A 19,816-nucleotide genomic window follows, 5' to 3' on the forward strand; every position below is an offset into this window, starting at 1 on the left:
CTGATGGGAAATTGTCTCACCTGCTCACTGAGTGCTCACTCTAACTCTAATGAACCTTACTTTCCTTTCACCAGTACATTAGCAGGCCCCATGAGATGAGATGGGCAGCTTCCATCGCTCGAGCCTTGCATTTGTGAGCAGTTCCATTCCCCAGGGGAGATGCTCCTAAGTATCCTAAGTATCAGGTGCTTTTTGGTGCGTTTTCCCTATATGTGGGAAGCCATTATAAGGTGGATAAAAAGTGATGTTTTATTTTTTATGTTGCTATTTTGGATTCAGACGTCCACATCCGCACCCACTGAAATTCCAATTTATTTGCATGTTAAAACAGATTTAAACTATAATCAATGCATTTTCAAATGCACGTCAGACAGTAGAGATGTATAGTTTAAAGTGAACACTGTAATAAAAAACCACATCTAAACAGTTGTCTATCACAGGGGTGAAATAAGTATTCAGATATTTTGCTTAGGTAACAATACCACATTGTAAAAATACTCCATTACAAGTACAGGTCCTGCACTCAAAATCTTACTCCAGTAAAGAATACTCACATCAAAAATATACTTAAAGTACAAAAAGTTAAATGAATAATTATGCAAGTAATTTCATGTGTTTTATTTCTGAATTATAATCTAGGTATGTTAATGTTTTGCTTGTGGTAAATATGGGGATAAATCAAGTTGATTTGTATTGTGTATTAATGAAAAAAAAAGCAAAGTAACTCATTCTGTCAAAAGAAATTCTGAGATGTAAATAGTCAAGTAAAGTACATATACATCAAAAGTACATTACATTCCACCAATGACCAATAAGGTCTCTTCTCTGCAGAATGGCATACTGCCAAGTTGTTCGGTGTAGCCCTTTCTCAGCCTCTGCTCAGACGCAATCTTTTGATATCAAATGTTAAGAGTCTTTATCATGCACAACAGAGTATAGCTTATTTCTCATTGTTCTATGACTTGGCTTCTTTCCCTGACACAGCAGACCTTTTTCCCAGGATTGTGTTAGCCGTTATCAGAGCTGATACACAGTCCCTCAGCGGAGCATCAACTATCAGCCGGAGGATGAGGGAGAAACACAGACAGAGTGAGGAGGAGCAGACAGGGGGGAGTGACCCTTTACCAGATGCAGAGAGGGGTCTGCGGATGGCGGAGTGAGGGAGTGGCAGGGAAGGAAGGAAGGCTTGGGGGGGGGGGGGGGGGGAGCAGAGCGTACCAGTGTGCGGCAGCAGTGACTAGGGAATCAGGTTTCCTGGAGGCAGCAGTCAGAGGGAGGAGAGAGGAGGCAGAGCCAGATTTCCCTTCAGACACTCCCAGTCTTTAAGACCCTGAGCTCAGCTAACAGCCCCTGGACTGTCTGGATCTCAGTGTACGGAGCCAGTGTGACGTACACACACCCCTACATTTATCCAGCCATCCAGGGTCCTACCCCTCAGTATCTGAGGACCTCCCTGGGACAGCTGTCTCCTGAAGAGGACCCACCTCTGGACTCACCCCTGTGAGGTCTGTACTTTTGGTAAGTATAACCCTTTATCCCTATGAATCAAAAGCTAGTTGTAGTTTATGTGACTCAGTCCTTCTTGTTTTAGCTGCAGTTGCAGACAGGATTTGCTGAAGGGATGCTTTTCTGTCTCATATTTCTGCCTCTGGTTCTAATTAACTGTGCATTATCCTCCCTCCCCTTGCAGTTTGGAGTTATATATGGATTTTAGAGGACTTACAGTGCCGCCTGACTTATTTGTTGAATTCTTCACGTAATTGCGTGCAGGAAAAACGCAGTAAATATGAGGACACAGATCCTCACTCTACAGAGGAAATGAAGCATTCCTGTGATGAAGGAAACTGATTTTAAGTAGAAGCACACAAGATAAAAATACCAAGCTGTTGGTGCTCATGACTGAGCTGTGCATTCCCACTTTCCAACCTGTCTTTATGCACATTAGTCATGTCTTTATGTGTTTGTGTGTGGTCAGTCTGAAGAAGTGGCCCTGTGTGACTCATCTGGCCTCAGGAGACACTTCAGCATGGCCCCAAAAATAAAACATAACGTGACCTAATTGCAGCTTAGAAGTCTGCACGTTATGCATGAAGGAGGGCTTGTTGATCTTTTGAGAGTAGGATCTGAAAAACTTGGATGTGAAAGAAAAAGGTCTTAGACGCGGCTCTGCAGTGAAAGCACAACACATAAAAGCTCACGGCTCATGGAGCAAATAGCTGTGGAAAATAACTCTCGCTTTCATGGTCAGTCTGTTTTTGCAGTAGGAGTGTGATATTAAATTGTGAAACAACTGTGAAAGCATTCCTTGGTTCATGTCAGTCATACTGTGGTGAGAACTCAATTTAATTTCATTTAAACTTGCCAGGGAGGGCTGGCACAGGGGATTTAGAAATACTCAGGGCCCAAGGTTAGATCTTGTTGTTTCAGGAGACAATGAAAGGAAAGGATAGCTGTCAGACAGGAATACAGATATACAGACTTTAGAAAACCTTCCCTTTCCGGAAGTCTTTTATCCACAGTTATCAGTGAACAACAGAGATAGCAGGCGTGTATCCACTTTCACTGATAAGCAGCACATTTGCCTCATTCTGTTTGGGTTTCTTGGCTTTTAAAAAGATGGTGTAAGGGTTCAAAGGATTGGATGGTTTACAAAACACTCACATTTATGATTTTTGGCCAAAGGAAGGAGTTGACTTGAACTTCGTGAAACAATGGTCTTGTGTAACTCAGTCTAAGCAGAGTAGTTCCTTTGAAGTTACTCCCTTGCACATTTTTATCTGGCCCACATATTGCTTTAGGTTTTCATCATATTTTGGCCCACCAAGGTAAAGAAGAATCGATGAACTTGCATTGAAGAAGGTTTTTGGAATCATGCCACTCTACGTGTCTTAAAAGCATGCTCACACAAGGCTTTGTGTATCGGACATTTTATCCAATACACAAATGTTATCTCCACAACGCTTTGGAAGTCCCATCAGCCTTCTACATTTGTATTTACACTTCACAACTGTTTGCTTTGGGATGCTGTTGTGATTCACAATTGTTGGTCTCATTTTTAACCAGAGCATCTGCGGATGAATTCCATACATGCTATGTTATGATCGTCTACATTTGGAATGTTGGATGTACCCCATTCAATGGCAATCCATCCATTATCGGAGTTGTTGGGCTTTCTTTGTCAAAACAGAAACATACATTTCATGATGCATTAAATTACAAGTCACAGCAGCACCCAAGTCATTATGATATAACCTCGGGGAACCATGAATGTCTGAAACAAATGTAATTGTTGTTAATCCTGTGGTTGATATACAGTCTGGTACAAACAACAACATCACTGTCCCTATAGGGCCACACGGTCAACATTGCTAAACAAGTTTGACATTATGTTACTCTTGTGTATAACCAAAACATGAAAGCTCACTTTTTTTGTGGTATATTCGTGTAGCATTTTGTCATATATCAAAAATAAAAGTCCACAATTAGAAATCATTATCCAAGAGTTATTGCAATTCAATCACGTGCAGGTCAATCAAAATGTAAAAAATCTGTCTTCTATTGATTTTATGAGATACATCTGAGGTGAGCACAGAATGCTGAATGTGTTTTTTTCTTTGTCAGCACACAGACTGCAGGACTTGCCATGCTCCAGCCTCTCAGTCTAATGAGTAAAGATTGATTGTGAGTGGATTAAGACCTAAATGCTGACTCGCCCTTCCTTGGCATTTACAGCCTTTACTGCACAATATCATTGGACATTGTGCCAGTATATATTCTTTCTCAAGAGGAGGTCATGTTAAGCAGACCTGGAGCTGGCAATTCAGCGGAACAGAAACTTTGTCAAGTGCACTCAAAACAAAAGTTGTATGTATTCAAAATCAATTCTCTATGTGGAAAAGAAAACAGAAGAGAGTAGAAGATAATGGAGACCGTTTGACGCTGCTGCAGTTTTTATAGACGTAATGGGCATACTGCAAATATGGTTACTGATTTTATTATTTGTATCATTCAATAGGTTTAATCGTTTTTTTCCCCATCTTTTTTCGTTTCATTTTGCTATAATCTTTAACTATGTTTGATTTTCACTTAATTGTGGTATTCTATACCTGCTTTAGTGTTCAAAACATGTCTATTTTCCCTTATTTGAAAGCATTTTGTGCTGCATTTCTTGCATAAAAGGTGCTACATAAATACATGTTTGTACTGATAGTAGTTTTGTGAGACACTGTATCATTCTGAATCAGGTGTTGCTGAAAGTGTGCTCAGCAAACCCTCTGTGGACAGATGGAGATTAGTAATATGCTGTAATTGTTTGTACTGAGATAGTATATGAATCAGTTGAATTACCAGCTTTTAGAGCTTTTACAAAATCCACATTGTTTGGAAACAGAGAAAAGCTTTGGAACAATTCACCGACATCTGTTTCTCTTTAGCAGCACATTTCCATTGGCATGATTCAAGAATAGCAATGGATCCTGAAGGTTCACGTAAGTAAATGTTATTCACTTTGACTGATGATAGAAAAATGGTGATGATTTTGAAATCTGTTTGAAGGTTTATGTGCTATTAAGAAGTTGAGCTCAGTTTTATTTATCCTAACTGAATCCCTTATGACAGTACAGTACCTGAGGTGTGACATGATCCTTACCTTTGACTTTTTACATGACTGTGTGTGCAGGCATCCAGGATGACCCACATATCAAGGTCATGATGGCAGGGTCGACTCTGAGAAAAGTAAAGTCACGTTCATGGAAGAAGCAGCGACATTTCCGCCTCCTGGAGGACGGCATGACTATCTGGTACAAGTCCAGATGGGCAGGGATGGGCCACTCCACCTGTGAGTGCTTCAACATGTTAGCATGCATTACTGTACTGAAATATTAACTGTTGTTTTATTCATATGATCCGGCCAGTCTCTGAATAAAACGTCCACATTATAATGCATTGGGTTCCAGGAAATGTGGGGGTCAAATGACATGTTAAATACAGAATACAAACACTTTTTTCTGCTGGAAAATCTGGAACTCAACCTCACGGTCCTATCATTTCTCCAAGTCTTAAAGTGTTAGGGCTACAGTGGCTGTACCAAAATACAGTCAAAGGGACAAGCAAGTGGGTGAAAGGGATGTTCTTTATTAGCACGCTTACGTAAGTTGCTGTAAGGAAAAAGGGGGTCCGGGGTTAAGCTGGCAAACTGGCTGGAGGAGTTAGAGGGACTGGCCATGTATGGCAACAATCCAGCAGATACTTGCTATTGGAGCAGGATTCAGTAGAGAAGGAGCTAACTTGATTGATAGGTAGGTGTGCTGATTACTGATGTTGGCCAGGTGATTAGTGAGAAAGACAAGCGAGGGAAGTTGTTTTGCAGAAAGTTAGATATACAGATCACCCCCAAGTCTGTACAGTATTTGAAGCTAGCAGTTTCATAGATTAGCTTAGCCTAGTTTACTGTGTCAAAAGTGGGGTTAACAGCTGATTGGGACTTTAATCGGAGGGTGATCAGTGTGACGGCTGGTTTTGATATGAGCCATGACCCCTTTCATAAAGCTCCATGATGGGAGGTGCAACAGGGCAGTATTAGCTTTTGTGCTAATTAAACAAGCATGTTAAATACAAAGTGTAAGACATGCAGGTAGGCACATGTTGTTCCCTAAAGACAGAGCCATGCTTCAGGGTTCAGCGACATATTAAGCATACAGTACTAACATGAAAGTTGTTTCTTTGGGCCGTCCAGGGGCCCCACTTGGCTTATGGCGAAAACATTTATTAATTTTCATCTCTAAAGTACAATATCACCCATAATGGGTCCTATAATACTCAATCGTGTGTCCCGTGTAGAGAAACCCTGTGTTCTAATCTTATTTAAGTGCTTAATCAACATAAGTGTTGGGTCAGGCCGTGTTTGTTTCTAGGCATTTGTGAGGGTAATGGAGCTGCCATGTATTGTTTGGGTTATGAGGAAGCCACACACATTTGTATTTGCCCCGGGGGCCCGTTAAAGTTAACTCCAACTGTGACGTAGCTCAACAGAACTTAAAGTCCCTAACAACAATGGTTCCTGACCAAGAATACAAAGTTATTATGACAGATATGTGGAAATACAAAATACAATAAATCACTATAATACAAATATACCTTTTAGATTGAATCTGAGATCTGTTATTGGGTATAAGCATGAGCAGTGCAAATTAGGCAATAGAAATAGTGTAATCCTCCAAACACTGAACTTTCCCCATGTCTCAGTCTCAGTCACAGAGATGGAGGCAGTGCGTGAGGGCCACCAGTCGGAGGTCCTGCTGAGCACTGCCGAGGAGTTCCCTGCTGACCTCTGCTTCACCTTGGTGTTTCACGGTCGCCAAGGCAACCTGGACCTTGTGGCTGAGACGCCAGAGGAAGCTAAGGCCTGGATCCAGGGGGTGCGCAAGCTGATCCACAAGGCTCAAAACATGGATGAGAAGGAGAGGCTGGACCAGTATCCTTTCACTGGATTACTTTGTTTGGTATCATATATAAGACAGTATCTTTAACAGTTTAGTCTGGTGTTATCTGGTGCCCAACACTGGCTCATTTGCTGTCTTCTCTGAACAAGGCAACGTAGTCTTGCTAGACCCATACAGGGAAAAAAGGACTGCATTGAATGGGACATTTTCTTTATTAGAGACAAACAAATAGATTGACATAAAAGCAAAATGATGAAACATAAATGGTATTGATCATCCCTTACTTTACATGACATGATCTTTGAATAAAAGTTACAGACTGTAATCAAGCCTGGTTAAGTTATATAAGAAAGCTAGGTGATTGCTTTTATGTGCAGTTATTTCTTTTCTAATGTTAATTAGCCAGAAAACAAACACCAAACAAACAACCGCAAATCTTTAGCTCACAAAGTTGGAGTTTTTTTCATTGGGTTTCTTAATAGAGCTCCCTTGAATTGTTGTTGCGTCCTATTTTCCCTTAGCATCTTCTCAGGTGGGTCTGGGACTGGTTTAAGAAAGCTGACAAAAACAAAGATGGTAAGATGACTTTCAAAGAGGTGCGGAAACTGCTGAAGATGATGAACGTGGAAATGAATGAGGACCATGCTTTCCATCTCTTCACGGTGAGCTTTCTAACTTCTTTGGATAAGGTTACTTCTTCTGGAACCTGCCTCCCTAAGGTGGCTTTTTTTTGGTGATATATATTTTTGAGTCTGATCTAAATCGGTTTTCCTCCTGTGTTTACGAGGTGAGAAAAATATTTTTGCCAGTAAATTATTTCTATGATTTATTATTATTAGTTCATCTGTGAAAAAAGAGTTGTATTCAGTATTGAGTGTTGACTCACTTTGACCAAGAGGCTGAAGTGCACCTCTACCTGTGATACATGAAATGTTTTGAATTGGCACCAATAGCGCTTTTATATTTTGTGTTTTTAAGTACTTTTAGCTCTCCAGCTTCTTATGGCCAAAATGAGTATTTCAACAAAACACTTTTTGGACCAAAAAAAGTGAAACCTTCCAAAGGTTTCTGTTAACAGATGAAAAAATGCAGTTTTTATCCAGGCAAAGGATCCAAACACTTTTCTCTCCTGTTCTGAAGGCATGAACACAGACGAGAACATTATTCAAATCAAAATTAGAAAATGGATAATCCGAATTTTGATTTCCAAACCTAGACACCATGTAACAAAATCAAAAACATGTAGGTGCAACAAATAAATGACTAAAGCCTTTTTATTTCCACAGATGGCAGACAAGTCGGACAGTGGCTCTTTGGAAATCGAGCAGTTTGTCTATTTCTACAAGATGCTGACTCAGCGGGATGAGGTGTGGAAGGTGTTCCAGGACTACTCTGGAGATGGAGAGAAGTTGATGTTGGAGGAGCTGGAGAACTTCCTGAGCATGGAGCAGCAGGAGGGAGAGAAGAGTTCCCAGCATGCCCAGGAGCTGATCAACCGCTACGAACCATCAGAATCAGGTAAAGATGGCCGTGACTGTCAGAACTGCGTTTTTCGTTGACGTCCCACATGATTTCTGAGGACAGGTTGGAGTTTAAGAGGAGTTGGCCAGTTGCCCCTAAAATACAGTCACAAATGATTGATGCAGTATTAGCAACATGTATAAGCTACTCAAATGAAAAATGCATTATTGGATATTAATATTTAATACTCTCAGTGTTTTTCCAGAGAGTGGTTGCAGGTGATAAAGGGTTGATATTAACATTGTATGGATGCGGTGGGTGGACCTCAAACCGTTTTTTTCATTTCAAAATGCTTCATGAGCAATAGGGTTAACCATTTCTGTAATATTATATTGTAATGCAAATATGTTTTTTTTATTCCGCTTCCCGAGGTCACCAGTCAGTTATCTTGTTTTCTTGATGCAACAAAATTGTGTCAACTTTTATTTGGAGTATATTTAGATTTGTTTGTAAGTTCATTTAAACCTGGATTGTGCTCTTGTGCAGCCAAGAAGCAAGGTGCCATGTCCTTAGATGGCTTCCAGATCTACCTGTGCTCCCAGGAGGGCTCCATATTTAAACCTGAGCTGCGGGAGCTTCACCAGGACATGAGCCAGCCGCTCAGCCACTACTTCATCTCCTCCTCACACAACACCTACCTCCTGGAGGACCAGCTGCGAGGACAGAGCAGCCTGGAGGCATACATCCAGTGAGGCTGCTGCACATGCATGCAACATGGTTTACTCTTAGAACTGGATTTCATTGAACCAGAGGTTAGACAATCACGAGAAAGCCTACAGAAGTGAATTTAATGTACTTAGAAGCCACTCATATCAACTCCAGATAATTCGTTTTGGACATTTTCCAGAGTTTCCCTTTCACATGTACTTGTTCATTCACACATGTAGCACACAACATGAGCTAGTCCATTTTAGACACTACTCACTTACTGAGAATACTCCCTTTGGTTAGGCAAAGGGTGACAGGCAACCTTCTGACAAAACAGGGTGCTTTTTAAATAGCAGCCACACTACCACGTTCATGATTTAGTCACGAACAACTATGTTTCATGTCTTTTTATGATTTTTTCTGCATAGGGCCTCGCCAATTTAAGGCCCCAAATCTCGTTGTCTTGGTTTTTTGGCATCTTTGACTAAATTACCTTTCTTCTTCAACCTTGAATGTCGGTACTACTAGATTTCAACCCATCCGCAATAGATAGAATTCACAGGCTCACTTAATTAAAGCTTTTCGGACAATGAGCAACTCATTCATGGAATCAATCAACACTACACTGTTTTTGTAATAGTCAGCTGGCAGGGTATAGTCAGTTTGATGTCCGGTCCAAATGACATTTGGTTTGATTTTGCTTTAAACAAAGCTGAGATACACTAATACACGTGTGTTTGTGTTTGTTTGTGTTTGCTTGCGTGTGTGTGTGTGTGTGTGTGTGTGTGTGTGTGTGTGTGTGTGTGTGTGTGTGTGTGTGTGTGTGTGTGTGTGTGTGTGTGTGTGTGTGTGTGTGTGTGTGTGTGTGTGTGTGTGTGTGTGTGTGTGTGTGTGTGTGTGTGTGTGTGTGTGTGTGTGTGTGTGTGTGTGTGTGTGTGTGTGTGTGTGTGTGTAGGGCCCTGAAGAGAGGCTGCCGGTGTGTGGAGGTTGACTGCTGGGATGGCAGTGATGGGGAACCCGTTGTGTATCACGGTCACACTTTAACTTCCAAGATCCTTTTTAGAGACGTCATATCAACGCTGAAGGAATACGCCTTCAAGGTGAGCAGCGTGAGCATTTTAAAGGGTTTTTCACAGTTAAAAATAATATTCCATCAGTTACCCCTAGAAGTATTCAGCCATGCAGCCCAGTCAGGTTTTATATTAAATTCAATAGCAATTTTTTTTGAGAGAATACATTTTCTAGTTAAAGACCTCACTGTGAAACGTTTGCATTGGAACAGAAGAAGTTAATTCCTATTAAAACTGTTGGAAGTGTGTTCTGTGTATTCCCAGAAAAACAAATACTAATAAAGTCCAAAGTATTCATGGCTGCACTCAACTAAAATAATTGAAAATGTTTTTTGGGTGCCAAGCAAACCAACTGTTGAGTACTGTTGTGCCCATAAAAGTGTGAAGCAAACATGGATTTGGAAACCCTCCCAAACCCTGGAACAACTGTACCCCTGCTGACTGAACCACAGTACATGGAAAACAACCACACACTTCTCATGTGTCTCTTCTTCTGAATTGTATCCTTCTCAAACTTTCCTACCCAACTTTAGAATGATATAATGCAGAAACTGTTCTAGAGGATTGTGAAACTTGCACTAAATGGAAATTCAATACAGTAGTTTCACCACTGAGATTGCAGGAGCTGATAGAATTACACTATAAATAAGAAAACAGATTACATTTAAAAGCCATTATTGTGTCTTCTCTTTCCTTTTCGATAGGCATCTGACTTCCCTGTCATTCTGTCCCTGGAGAATCACTGCTGTGTGGAGCAGCAGACCGTCATGGCCAAACACATTAGAGTCATCTGTGGGGACACGCTACTGACCACCCTGCTGAATGGACAGGTCCCTCAACAGCTTCCTTCTCCACAGGTTAGAATCAGATTGTTTTGTATTTCTTTTTGAAGAAATTCATAGGGGGAGGCACCCTGGGATTCATTTTTACTTACAATTTATCATGACACACACATTTCTAAATGTCAATATAACATTTTGTTTTATAGAGACATTCATGGTCCCCCGAGAAATGTCCTACTGACTTTCATGACCCCATGACTTTTCATTTAGTGTCACTAGTCACATTTAAGGGAGCAGTGGATATGGTTTAGTGGCGTCTAGCAGTGAGTTTAGTTCACCTCTCCCTTTACAAATGGATGAGAACCTGAAGTGGCATTTAGGTAACATTAAAACTCGAAAGGCCGTCTCAACTTTCAGCCTTTTGTTTGTCTTTTCTGGGCTACTATGACAAAAAAAGAACCTCGCTGTGATCCTGGCTGACCATGTAGATATGAATGGTTTACTCTAAGCTAACCAAAACCCCAAATGGTGACCAAATACCTGCAAACATATGTCATTCCCATTAGCACAGCTTTACTGAGTTTTGTGCTAATAGCAAATGTTAGCATGCTGCTAACACACTAAACTAAGAGGCAGTGGCGGCCGGTGGTCTTTTTTTTTGGTGGGGCTCTTGACGTACCGTAAGTGACCTACCCGGGGGGTCCGGGGGGTTTCCCCCCGGAAATTTTTTTCGAGAAATGACCCCTTAAATGATGACTTCTGGTGATGTTAGAGGGGGGGGGAAAGGAGAAATCGAGGCTTAAAAATATGAGAAGACTGATCAATACCTCCATAATCTTCAGTGTGGAAAATATTATTTATCAACCTGAACATCTACTACTTTACCAGGAATTTGTGTTCTCAGAACTGGTCTGTTTTTTTCTTTCTTAAAACTGTTCATGTTTTATGAACCAACACCTTCACCAAGTAGCTTTACAGTGAACTGCATGTGAGATATAAAATTAATAGCATCTTTTCAGTAGCATTAATTATAAATATTTAAGTGGTTCAATACAAGTCACTACAGCATTTCAAACTGAACTGTGAATAAATGCAATTTAAAAAAAATAACCACAGCACAAAATGTCATAAATTGTGTTTTTTCTTTGTTTCTCTGAGGATTATTTACAAACAGGCTTATTTACATATAGCAATAACTCAGAAATGAAAAAGCTACATCGTCTAACACGAACAACCAGTTAGCATAATGATAATATATGTGTTATGTACAATGTAACTGGCAAGGCTAGAGCAAGAAAGAACATAAAGTTTGCAAAAGGTTTAAATAACTTCAAGTATCTGTCTTCAGATTACGTGGAGGTTTTAGTCCGATGGGAAGCAGATTTTAAGCGACACCGAAGATAAACCAAAAATGTGGTGGAGCTGCAAACCGTGTAGTGTTGCTGGGACAGAACAGGAGCTATAACCGTTGGAAAATACATCACAGACAATGCAACAAACGTGGAGACAGAACAATCACTTCTGTGATAAATGCCCACTTATTAATAAACTTCTAACAACCATGGGAAACCTCCTCTCTACATATAAAGTGATATCCAAGCATGGGAAACAAAAGACAGCATTTACCTGTTTGCATCCAGCTAGCCAAGCCTTTCTTGTGTACCAGCTACTTGTGAAGCCTCGTGTATAAATTTTGTCTTTTTCACGAGATTGCTGCGATATATTCAAATCGGGTTGGTCCGGTGCAAGGTCTTTAAGCAACAATTTATCTGCCAAACTTCTCCTTTCGAAAGGATTGGAGATTAGCTCTTGAACAGAATTAGGCGGGGACCGAGGTCCGGAGACTCCACCTGCACACGAAGCCATCCTCATCAACTACTGCGTCAACCGGATACGAGTCACTGTCCAAACTACTCACAGACTGCACTGGGCGCTGACATTGGCGCCCGGTGACCGTCATCTTTGACGACGCTGATTGGCTGAAATTATATTTTCGCGGCATAGTTTACACGTTACAGATAGCAACAGTCAGCTGCTGGTGGCTGCTGCTGCACTGGTTGAAGGCTCCTCTCTTAGCGCCCAGACGAGAGAAGGTGCATGGGCAAGGCCAGGCAGGAAACATGTGACTTATCAGTAACTTTAGACATCGTAACACAATTTTAAACGAGATTTTATTGTAGATTATACATTTTACTGATACCAATTATATAATATTTACCTTGTTCATTAAAAATAAAAATAAAAACATATATATTTTTTTAAACATATTTTTTTTTTTTTATTTTAATTTTAATTATTATTTATTTATTTATTTTTCAATATGGGAAGAGGTGGGGCGGCGCCCCTAGCGCCCCTATGGACCGGCCGCCACTGCTAAGAGGGTAAACAATAAACGTCCTGAACATCATGCTAACATGTTAACACTGTCTTCGTGAGGATGTTAGCATTGGCATGTTAGCATCTAGCCTATTGATCCTTTCAGAGATGCTACCATGGCTGTCTTGTTGTTTCATATTGCAGTTTAAGTGTAAACATCTCCATTATTATAACGTTAAAGTCTTATTAAGCTTCAGTTAAAGGTGGGGTACGTAAGTTTGAGAAACCGGCTCGAGATACACTTTTTGTTATATTCCATGGAATGCTCTTAACATCCCGATAGCAATGAATATCTTAAGTGCTTTGACCAAAAATCCATTAAAAAATGTCATCTGTGGAAGCCGTAGCGCTGTAAAAAGCACGACCAATCATTTTAGCCGGCCCGGCTAAAATAACTGGATGGCCTACCTGCCTGTCAGCCTTCCATCTGTGCACAAACTTATCTCGTGCCCTCATTGGTCATGTGCGCGTTCGTGTGTTGGAGGAGGGGCTCTGTAAAGAAGTGGCAGATTTTTTCCGGCTGTGTATTTTCAAATTCTAGCGCACTCGAGCTGGTTTCTCCAAAGTTACCTACCCCACCTTTAACATTCTGCTCTGGGTCAGTGTTTCACTGATAGAACTGAAACGTTTTCAGACTATACCCAGCCATTAGCAATTCCGATACATTACAAAAATTAATGGTTAGTGTGCACCATGCTATCCATCTTCCACTCATCCTAAAAGCATATCCATTGTCGAACTTCCAAACAATGTTCCATTACAGCACTTAGGACAATCAATGCTAACTCAAAGTAATGGCAAATAAATGCTATGAGGTATTCCAGTGAGGATATTGTCAATTAAATAGAGGTGCATTGCTGCATTTAGTTCGGAGACAGCAAAGTGCAGGAATATGGAACACCTTCATGAGTAGTCTGGGTACTGAAGACTAAGTACTTAAATGCTAGGACATTTTAGTTTCCTGTCAATATAATGCTGGTGTATCCCACATTCCAACAGTAATTCAGCACATTCATAGGCAGATTATGAGACAATGATCGTTTGCAAAGACATGCAAACGATCCCACAACCCCCTTCAGACAATGGAAAGACACAAAGACTAAATAGTTGTTTAGCCTCTAATTTATTTCCGTTTTTTATTGTCTCTGTTACAAATCTCTCTGTGGGTTTGTGTCTCTCTGGGATGGTTATGTGTCTCCTTTTGGGTATTTTGTCTCTTTTAAGGTTATCTTGCTTAGTCTAGTATTCCTATTGTGTCTCTTGTAGTCTTTTTGTGTATCTTTGTAGACGTTAATGTTTTCTTGTTCGTATTTTGAGTGTATTCGAGGTCATTTTGCTGTTTTGTCACTCTGGTCTTTTTCCGTCTTTTTGTTTATTTTTGCAATCAATTTGAGTCCCTTTGTAGTTGTGATAGTATCTTTGTATTTCCTTTTGTGTTTCTTGTAGTCTTTTCTGGGCATTTTCAGTCTCTTTCTGACATGTGCCTGTGCCCCATCGGCTGCTGTCTGTAATCCCTCCATAAGCAACTATCACTAATGGATTTATTTATGTAACTGTATTAGATTAAGTTCTGAAATCAACTCAGTAATTTAAAAAAACCAACAGAATAATAAAACAATTGAAGAAGAGGCGAGGATCTAATACAGGACAGTGTGTTAACAAACTGCTCTCACCAATCTGTGCCTGGTGTTCCTTACAGGAGCTGAAAGGTAAGATTTTGCTGAAAGCCAAGAAAATAAGCGGTACAGAAGGCAGTTTCGATGAAACCCTGGCAGATGACATTAGCGATGAGGAAGAGATGACCAACCATGAAGCTGAGAGCCTTTCTGCAGAGGAACCACCAGCTGGGACTTTGAACCACGATGGGAAGGTATTATTGCTACTTTATGGATTTTCTATAAACTCTGATGCACTTTGATGTCTTGATCTCTTTGAATCTAAGAAAGAGCCTTTGTTCTTTTTAAGTCTAAGTGTTTTGTTAGATAGTTGATGAGAAAAACACAGATAATTGTATCAAGAGTGATAGTAAATCAGGAGTGAATGGAGCTTGATTGTAGAGAGAGACAGGAAACTGGGTTTGGACATAAGAGACGGAGTGGCGAGACTGGAGAGAAAGAAGGGAGATAGTGAAAAGAACCAGGAAACGAAGACAGATATGAGAGACAGCATCCAATATGTGTCTTCTTAGCTGTGGGGAAACCTCGTTATTTGTTTTATAGCCAGTGATATTGAAAATATTGTAATTCAGCCACAGCATTCCCCATGGGCAGTGAGAGATGAACGGCAATAACGATTCAATTAGAGGTAATGAGAGATGGAAGGAATCCTAATTGTTTTAACCAGATTTAATTTAATTGAGCAACATTAATGTGGAGTTGTTTTTTGATCTACTCTTAACGATGTAATTAACAGTCCAGTAATTCAATAATAATGACTCAGCAAATTGTCCACTGCTGACATGAAACATTTAACTGTGTGAAAAAAGTTGGAACGTTTTGTCAACAGCTAAACAAAACTGCAACCAAAAATGTGATCATAGTTTGTGTAAAAATTACCTAGTTATTTGTACCAAATGTAAATAGAACAGCTAACAACTCAATGTGTCCATCAATCTGGATCAGTTTAGCAATTATTTATAATGTAAACTAAAAACATTGATACATATCATCAGCTTTATGTACAATTCTTAACTGATATGATGTGAACTACAGGAAGTCTATTTCTTTTGTTTTGTAGAAAAATGTGAATCTAATTCAAGTCAAATCGAGGTAACAACAGACATTGAGACATCACAAAAATGGTATTGTTGTCCAAAGAATTGATGTAATATTCTAAAGAATCTCTTCTAAAGAACTTGGACTCTGTTCCCATGCATGCTGAAATTATCTTGAAAATAATAGAATTCAGCAAAAGCATTTATATAATAAATATATGAAATATATTTAGTTTCTAATAGCTATATCATTGTGTAATCATTGCCCTTACTGAGTGATTTGAGAGTTTTGTTGAATTTAAGGACAAATTATTTTTGAATCATTCGTTTATTTATATTTTTCAAAACCAATTTCAATTATTTTGTTGAAGTTTTAGTTATTATTTAAACAGATAAATAAGTACTTATTATGTAATTCTAAACTTTTTAAATAAGTTGCAATTTAATTTGACAACTAAAAATGTAATTTAATTACTGGCCTAATTGACAGGGTTACATCCCAACCTTGAGGCCACTGCTCACCATACAGTATATATGCTGTTGATGTTTGAAGTTTTGGGTTTCAGATTTAATCATTGACTTTTTTTGGAATTGTATTCTCCCATTTTGCAGAAATCCAAGGCCAAACTGTCTAAGGAGCTGTCAGACTTGGTGGTTTACTGTAAGAGTGTTCACTTCCACGGCTTTGAGTACGCCCGCTCATACGGCAAATGCTCCGAGATGTCCTCATTCTCCGAGTCCAAGGCCAAGAGGCTTGCTAAAGACACAGGTACCACCATCATGAGGGAACAGCCGGGAACAGCTTAAGTGCATGTTATATCCTTGATGTTACTATAATACGTTATACATATTTTATGCTCTCTTCAGGGACAGATTTTGTGCAGTACCACACACGGCAGCTGAGCAGGATTTACCCAGCAGGCCGGAGGACGGACTCCTCCAACTACAACCCGCAGGACATGTGGAGCGTGGGCTGCCAGATAGGTGAGGGGGGGGGGGAGGTACCTTGCCTCTAAACTCACTGATATGTCCTGTTTCCAGTCTTAAAGGAAAACTTCAACCCCTCAAAATCATTTATATAACATTTTTTCACCCGGTGTTATCTTAAATTATTCGTACTCTTTGTGAAAGTGTGTTATATAGTAAGGTTTTAGTGACATTGCATGTGTTTGGGAAGTGCTGAGCATAAGATTGGATAAATGAGACTTGGATTAAATAGCAAAGGTTGTGTTAGGCACTTCAATTCCTCAAGGATTTTCTATATTTTTGGATTCTTCGGAGACACAGGAAAAAAACGAAGTTTTCTTTAACAATTCAAGGTGCCTCAGAGGGAAGAATGGGTCATTTTGTGGAAAATGTATTCCTTTAATACAGTGTTAAAAGTGCACCACAGTCACATCAACATTAAGTTTCACTTAAATAAAAGTCTCACAAACAAACCAATTATTAACAGTAAAATAAAGTATTATGCAGGGTGGCCCATTTCCAAAGAATATATACTTTATTTTTTAATAATAGTTATAAATGCATTTATGTTTTCTTCACTTTAATGTTGCAGCCTGTTAATGTGAAGCTTATTCTAACTTTAATTACTCCAGATATAGCCATATGTATTTTTTATTATTTAATTTACAAGTTTTGCCTCCACTGGAAGAACTTTGTTATCTTTGGCTGAGGCTGTGGCTCAGTGGACTAGTGCGCTGAACTTAGTGTGCTGAACTTTGAATCAGGGGATAGCAAGTTCGAGTCCCACTGCAGTCAGCATGTCGTTATGTCCCTGAGACACTTCACCCCAAATTGCTCCTGTGGGGATTGTCCACAGTATTGAGTATGTAAGTCACTTTGGATAAAAGCGTCTAACAAGTGACATGTAATGTAATCTAGACTCTGAGTCTGGTAAATCATGTGATAGAGCGAGCAAATAAAATCAGAACACAGATAATTCCATTATGTCCCTTCTTCCCCACAGTGGCTCTGAACTTCCAGACAGCAGGTCTGGAGATGGATCTGAACGACGGGCTGTTTGCTCAGAACGCCGGCTGTGGCTACGTCCTGAAGCCTGCCTTCATGAGGGACGGCAACACTCAGTTCAGTCCGGAGAAACCCGAGGAGCGGCCCGGCTACACACCTATGCGCTTATCCATACAGGTTCAAAACTGCATGAGTGTCTTTAGTCAATTTGTGTTTGCATTGTGCAACTTGTAATGTCAGTATGTTAATGTGAGACAGGTGGTTGCAGAATCTGTCAGAAAACGACTGGAAAGCAGGAGAGACACAGTGCAAAAGGTTCTCCTGTGCTAGAACAGCAAAGTATCTGATGTGAATATGTGTGTGTTTATCAGGTGATCAGCGGGCAGCAGCTACCAAAGGTGAACCAGAAAGAGGGCTCTATAGTAGACCCCCTGGTCAGAGTGGAGATCTATGGAGTGCCACAGGACCAGGCCAAAGAAGAGACAAGTCACATAAACAACAATGGTGAAAACAGAAACAACATATATTGTATTAACATGGATGGTTTTGATGATATGATGAGTCACATCCCAGTCGGTCATACTCCCTCCTCTGCTGCCCTCTGCTTGCAGGCTTTAACCCGGTGTGGAATGAAACTCTAAATTTTGTCATCCACACCCCTGAGCTGGCCCTGGTTCGCTTTGAGGTGGAGGACTACGACAAGACATCCAGGAACGACTTCATGGGACAGTTCACTCTACCGTTTACGAGCATACAAGCAGGTGAGCCGAAACAGAAACCCCCAGAGTTACAACTCACTGCGGTGTTCATTCACCTTTATGCCTCACTTGGAAAATGTTGTTCTTTACATTTTGATGATTTTGGCTGTCATCATGGATTTGGCTTTTGGCAAGGGTGACAGTTTTAATTTTATATTCAGCTTCTATAATTAGTATTTAACAAAGTGTGTAGTTAAAATAAAACCATCATTTATTTTAAATAATTTTTTTTTTAAATTATTTTCCACTTGATTTATTTATTATTTGTTCTCACACTGCCTGTGCTGCAGCACCTCTTTTCACACCCAGAGCCCAGTCTGCTCTGATTGGTTATCTGTCCGGCTCTGTTGTGATTGGTCAACCACTTAGAGATGTCCCGCCCCTTAACTTATCACTTACAATCTGTTTAAGCGCTAGCCAATAGAAGCAGGAGTGTTACATAGTGATGTCATTTAAAAGTTTGAGATCCCATAGAATATTCACGACTAATGCCACATTAAGTAGAACTCAACACCTGTTTTTGCTTTTTCTAAACCTAATTCTTCTCGATGTCTTTCCATTTGCAGGATATCGTCATATACATTTACTCTCTAAAGATGGAACAGCCATCCCTCCCTCCTCCCTCTTCGTCAACATCAGCATCTCAGAACTCACAAGAAGAAGTCAGATCTGAGGATATGAAGTCGGAGGTGGAGGTCTTGGCTGGGGAAGCAAGAGAAAAACTTCATCAAACTTTAATCTGTTATTGGATATTTGCCTGGAGGAAGTAGGATAACGGTCGGGGAACAGAAAAGTTATTCGTTTTATCGGTTTTTGATAACCTAAAAAAGCAATCAGTGTGTCAGAAATCAGACTTTGTGTACAGCATAACTCCATAAAATAATCTATTAGATTTCTTTAATAGAGAACTTTATTTAAATTGTATTTAAATTAGTATCATTATAAAATAGTGTTGATGCATCTCCTTTACCTAATTTGCCGAGCAATTAGAGTATTACTAAAGATCCAAAGATACCTTGCAGTATTATAGACATGTTCTGAATGAATTGTGTATATATTCCTGTTCTTATGGCAAATGTGTGCAATTGTCTATTTAACTTTTTATGAAAGTAGCCTAAGAGCTTTTTAAAATGTCGCTGTCTGCAAACAAAGGAACGTAGAGTGCTGCATGTCTAGAAAATCTAAATATACACGTCTGCCTTAACATGTAGTGTGTATGCAGAAGTGAGCTACTGAAATAACTGAAAGTGTAATAATGGAATGTGAAAAACTGCCAAATACCAGTATTATTAACCTAATGTTATAAATGACTTACAATTTAGCATCATGTTGGTTAATCTGAGATTGACTTGAGTTATTTCTATTCACTAATGTACAATTCCCACAAGGTAATGTTGTTAATGATGTTATTGTAGATGTATAGGCCAGTAAAAACATGCAATACATTTCCTGAATTGTTCAACATTCAGTCCTCTGCAAATGTTTATGACACATTCATTGTTCAAGGTAATTTATTTACTTTATCTACAATAGTTCT

The 19,816-nt window shown here is 39.7% G+C and overlaps 1 protein-coding gene across 5 annotated transcripts; it reads left to right on the top strand.

Annotated features, from left to right (window-relative positions):
* The first annotated feature begins 1,328 nt into the window (after positions 1-1,328).
* On the top strand, positions 1,329-19,747 carry LOC117485660 (1-phosphatidylinositol 4,5-bisphosphate phosphodiesterase delta-4-like). 5 transcript variants are annotated; one of them, XM_034134283.1, is made up of 16 exons: positions 1,329-1,518; positions 4,434-4,487; positions 4,679-4,837; positions 6,244-6,472; positions 6,973-7,102; positions 7,727-7,958; positions 8,448-8,649; positions 9,565-9,709; positions 10,384-10,536; positions 14,537-14,707; positions 16,163-16,319; positions 16,418-16,534; positions 17,520-17,698; positions 17,893-18,025; positions 18,133-18,282; positions 18,846-19,747. In XM_034134283.1, exons 2-16 carry the CDS (start codon positions 4,469-4,471, stop codon positions 18,950-18,952), a joined length of 2,283 nt encoding a protein of 760 aa, XP_033990174.1. In that variant the 5' UTR covers positions 1,329-1,518; positions 4,434-4,468; the 3' UTR covers positions 18,953-19,747. The 5 variants fall into 5 exon arrangements, with proteins under 5 accessions (XP_033990174.1, XP_033990175.1, XP_033990177.1 ...); XM_034134284.1 differs by having other exon boundaries at positions 4,437-4,487; XM_034134286.1 differs by having other exon boundaries at positions 1,329-1,505.
* Positions 19,748-19,816: the final 69 nt, after the last annotated feature.

The sequence above is a fragment of the Trematomus bernacchii genome, unplaced genomic scaffold (assembly GCF_902827165.1).
Source record: "Trematomus bernacchii unplaced genomic scaffold, fTreBer1.1, whole genome shotgun sequence".
Taxonomy (NCBI): Eukaryota; Metazoa; Chordata; class Actinopteri; order Perciformes; family Nototheniidae; genus Trematomus; species Trematomus bernacchii.

Bases quoted from the DNA above. Each gene is read 5' to 3' on its own strand.
- LOC117485660 (XM_034134283.1), top strand. The intron at 9,710-10,383 runs GTGAGCAGCGTG...CCTTTTCGATAG, and splicing joins TGAAGGAATACGCCTTCAAG to GCATCTGACTTCCCTGTCAT. The intron at 14,708-16,162 runs GTATTATTGCTA...CCCATTTTGCAG, and splicing joins CTTTGAACCACGATGGGAAG to AAATCCAAGGCCAAACTGTC.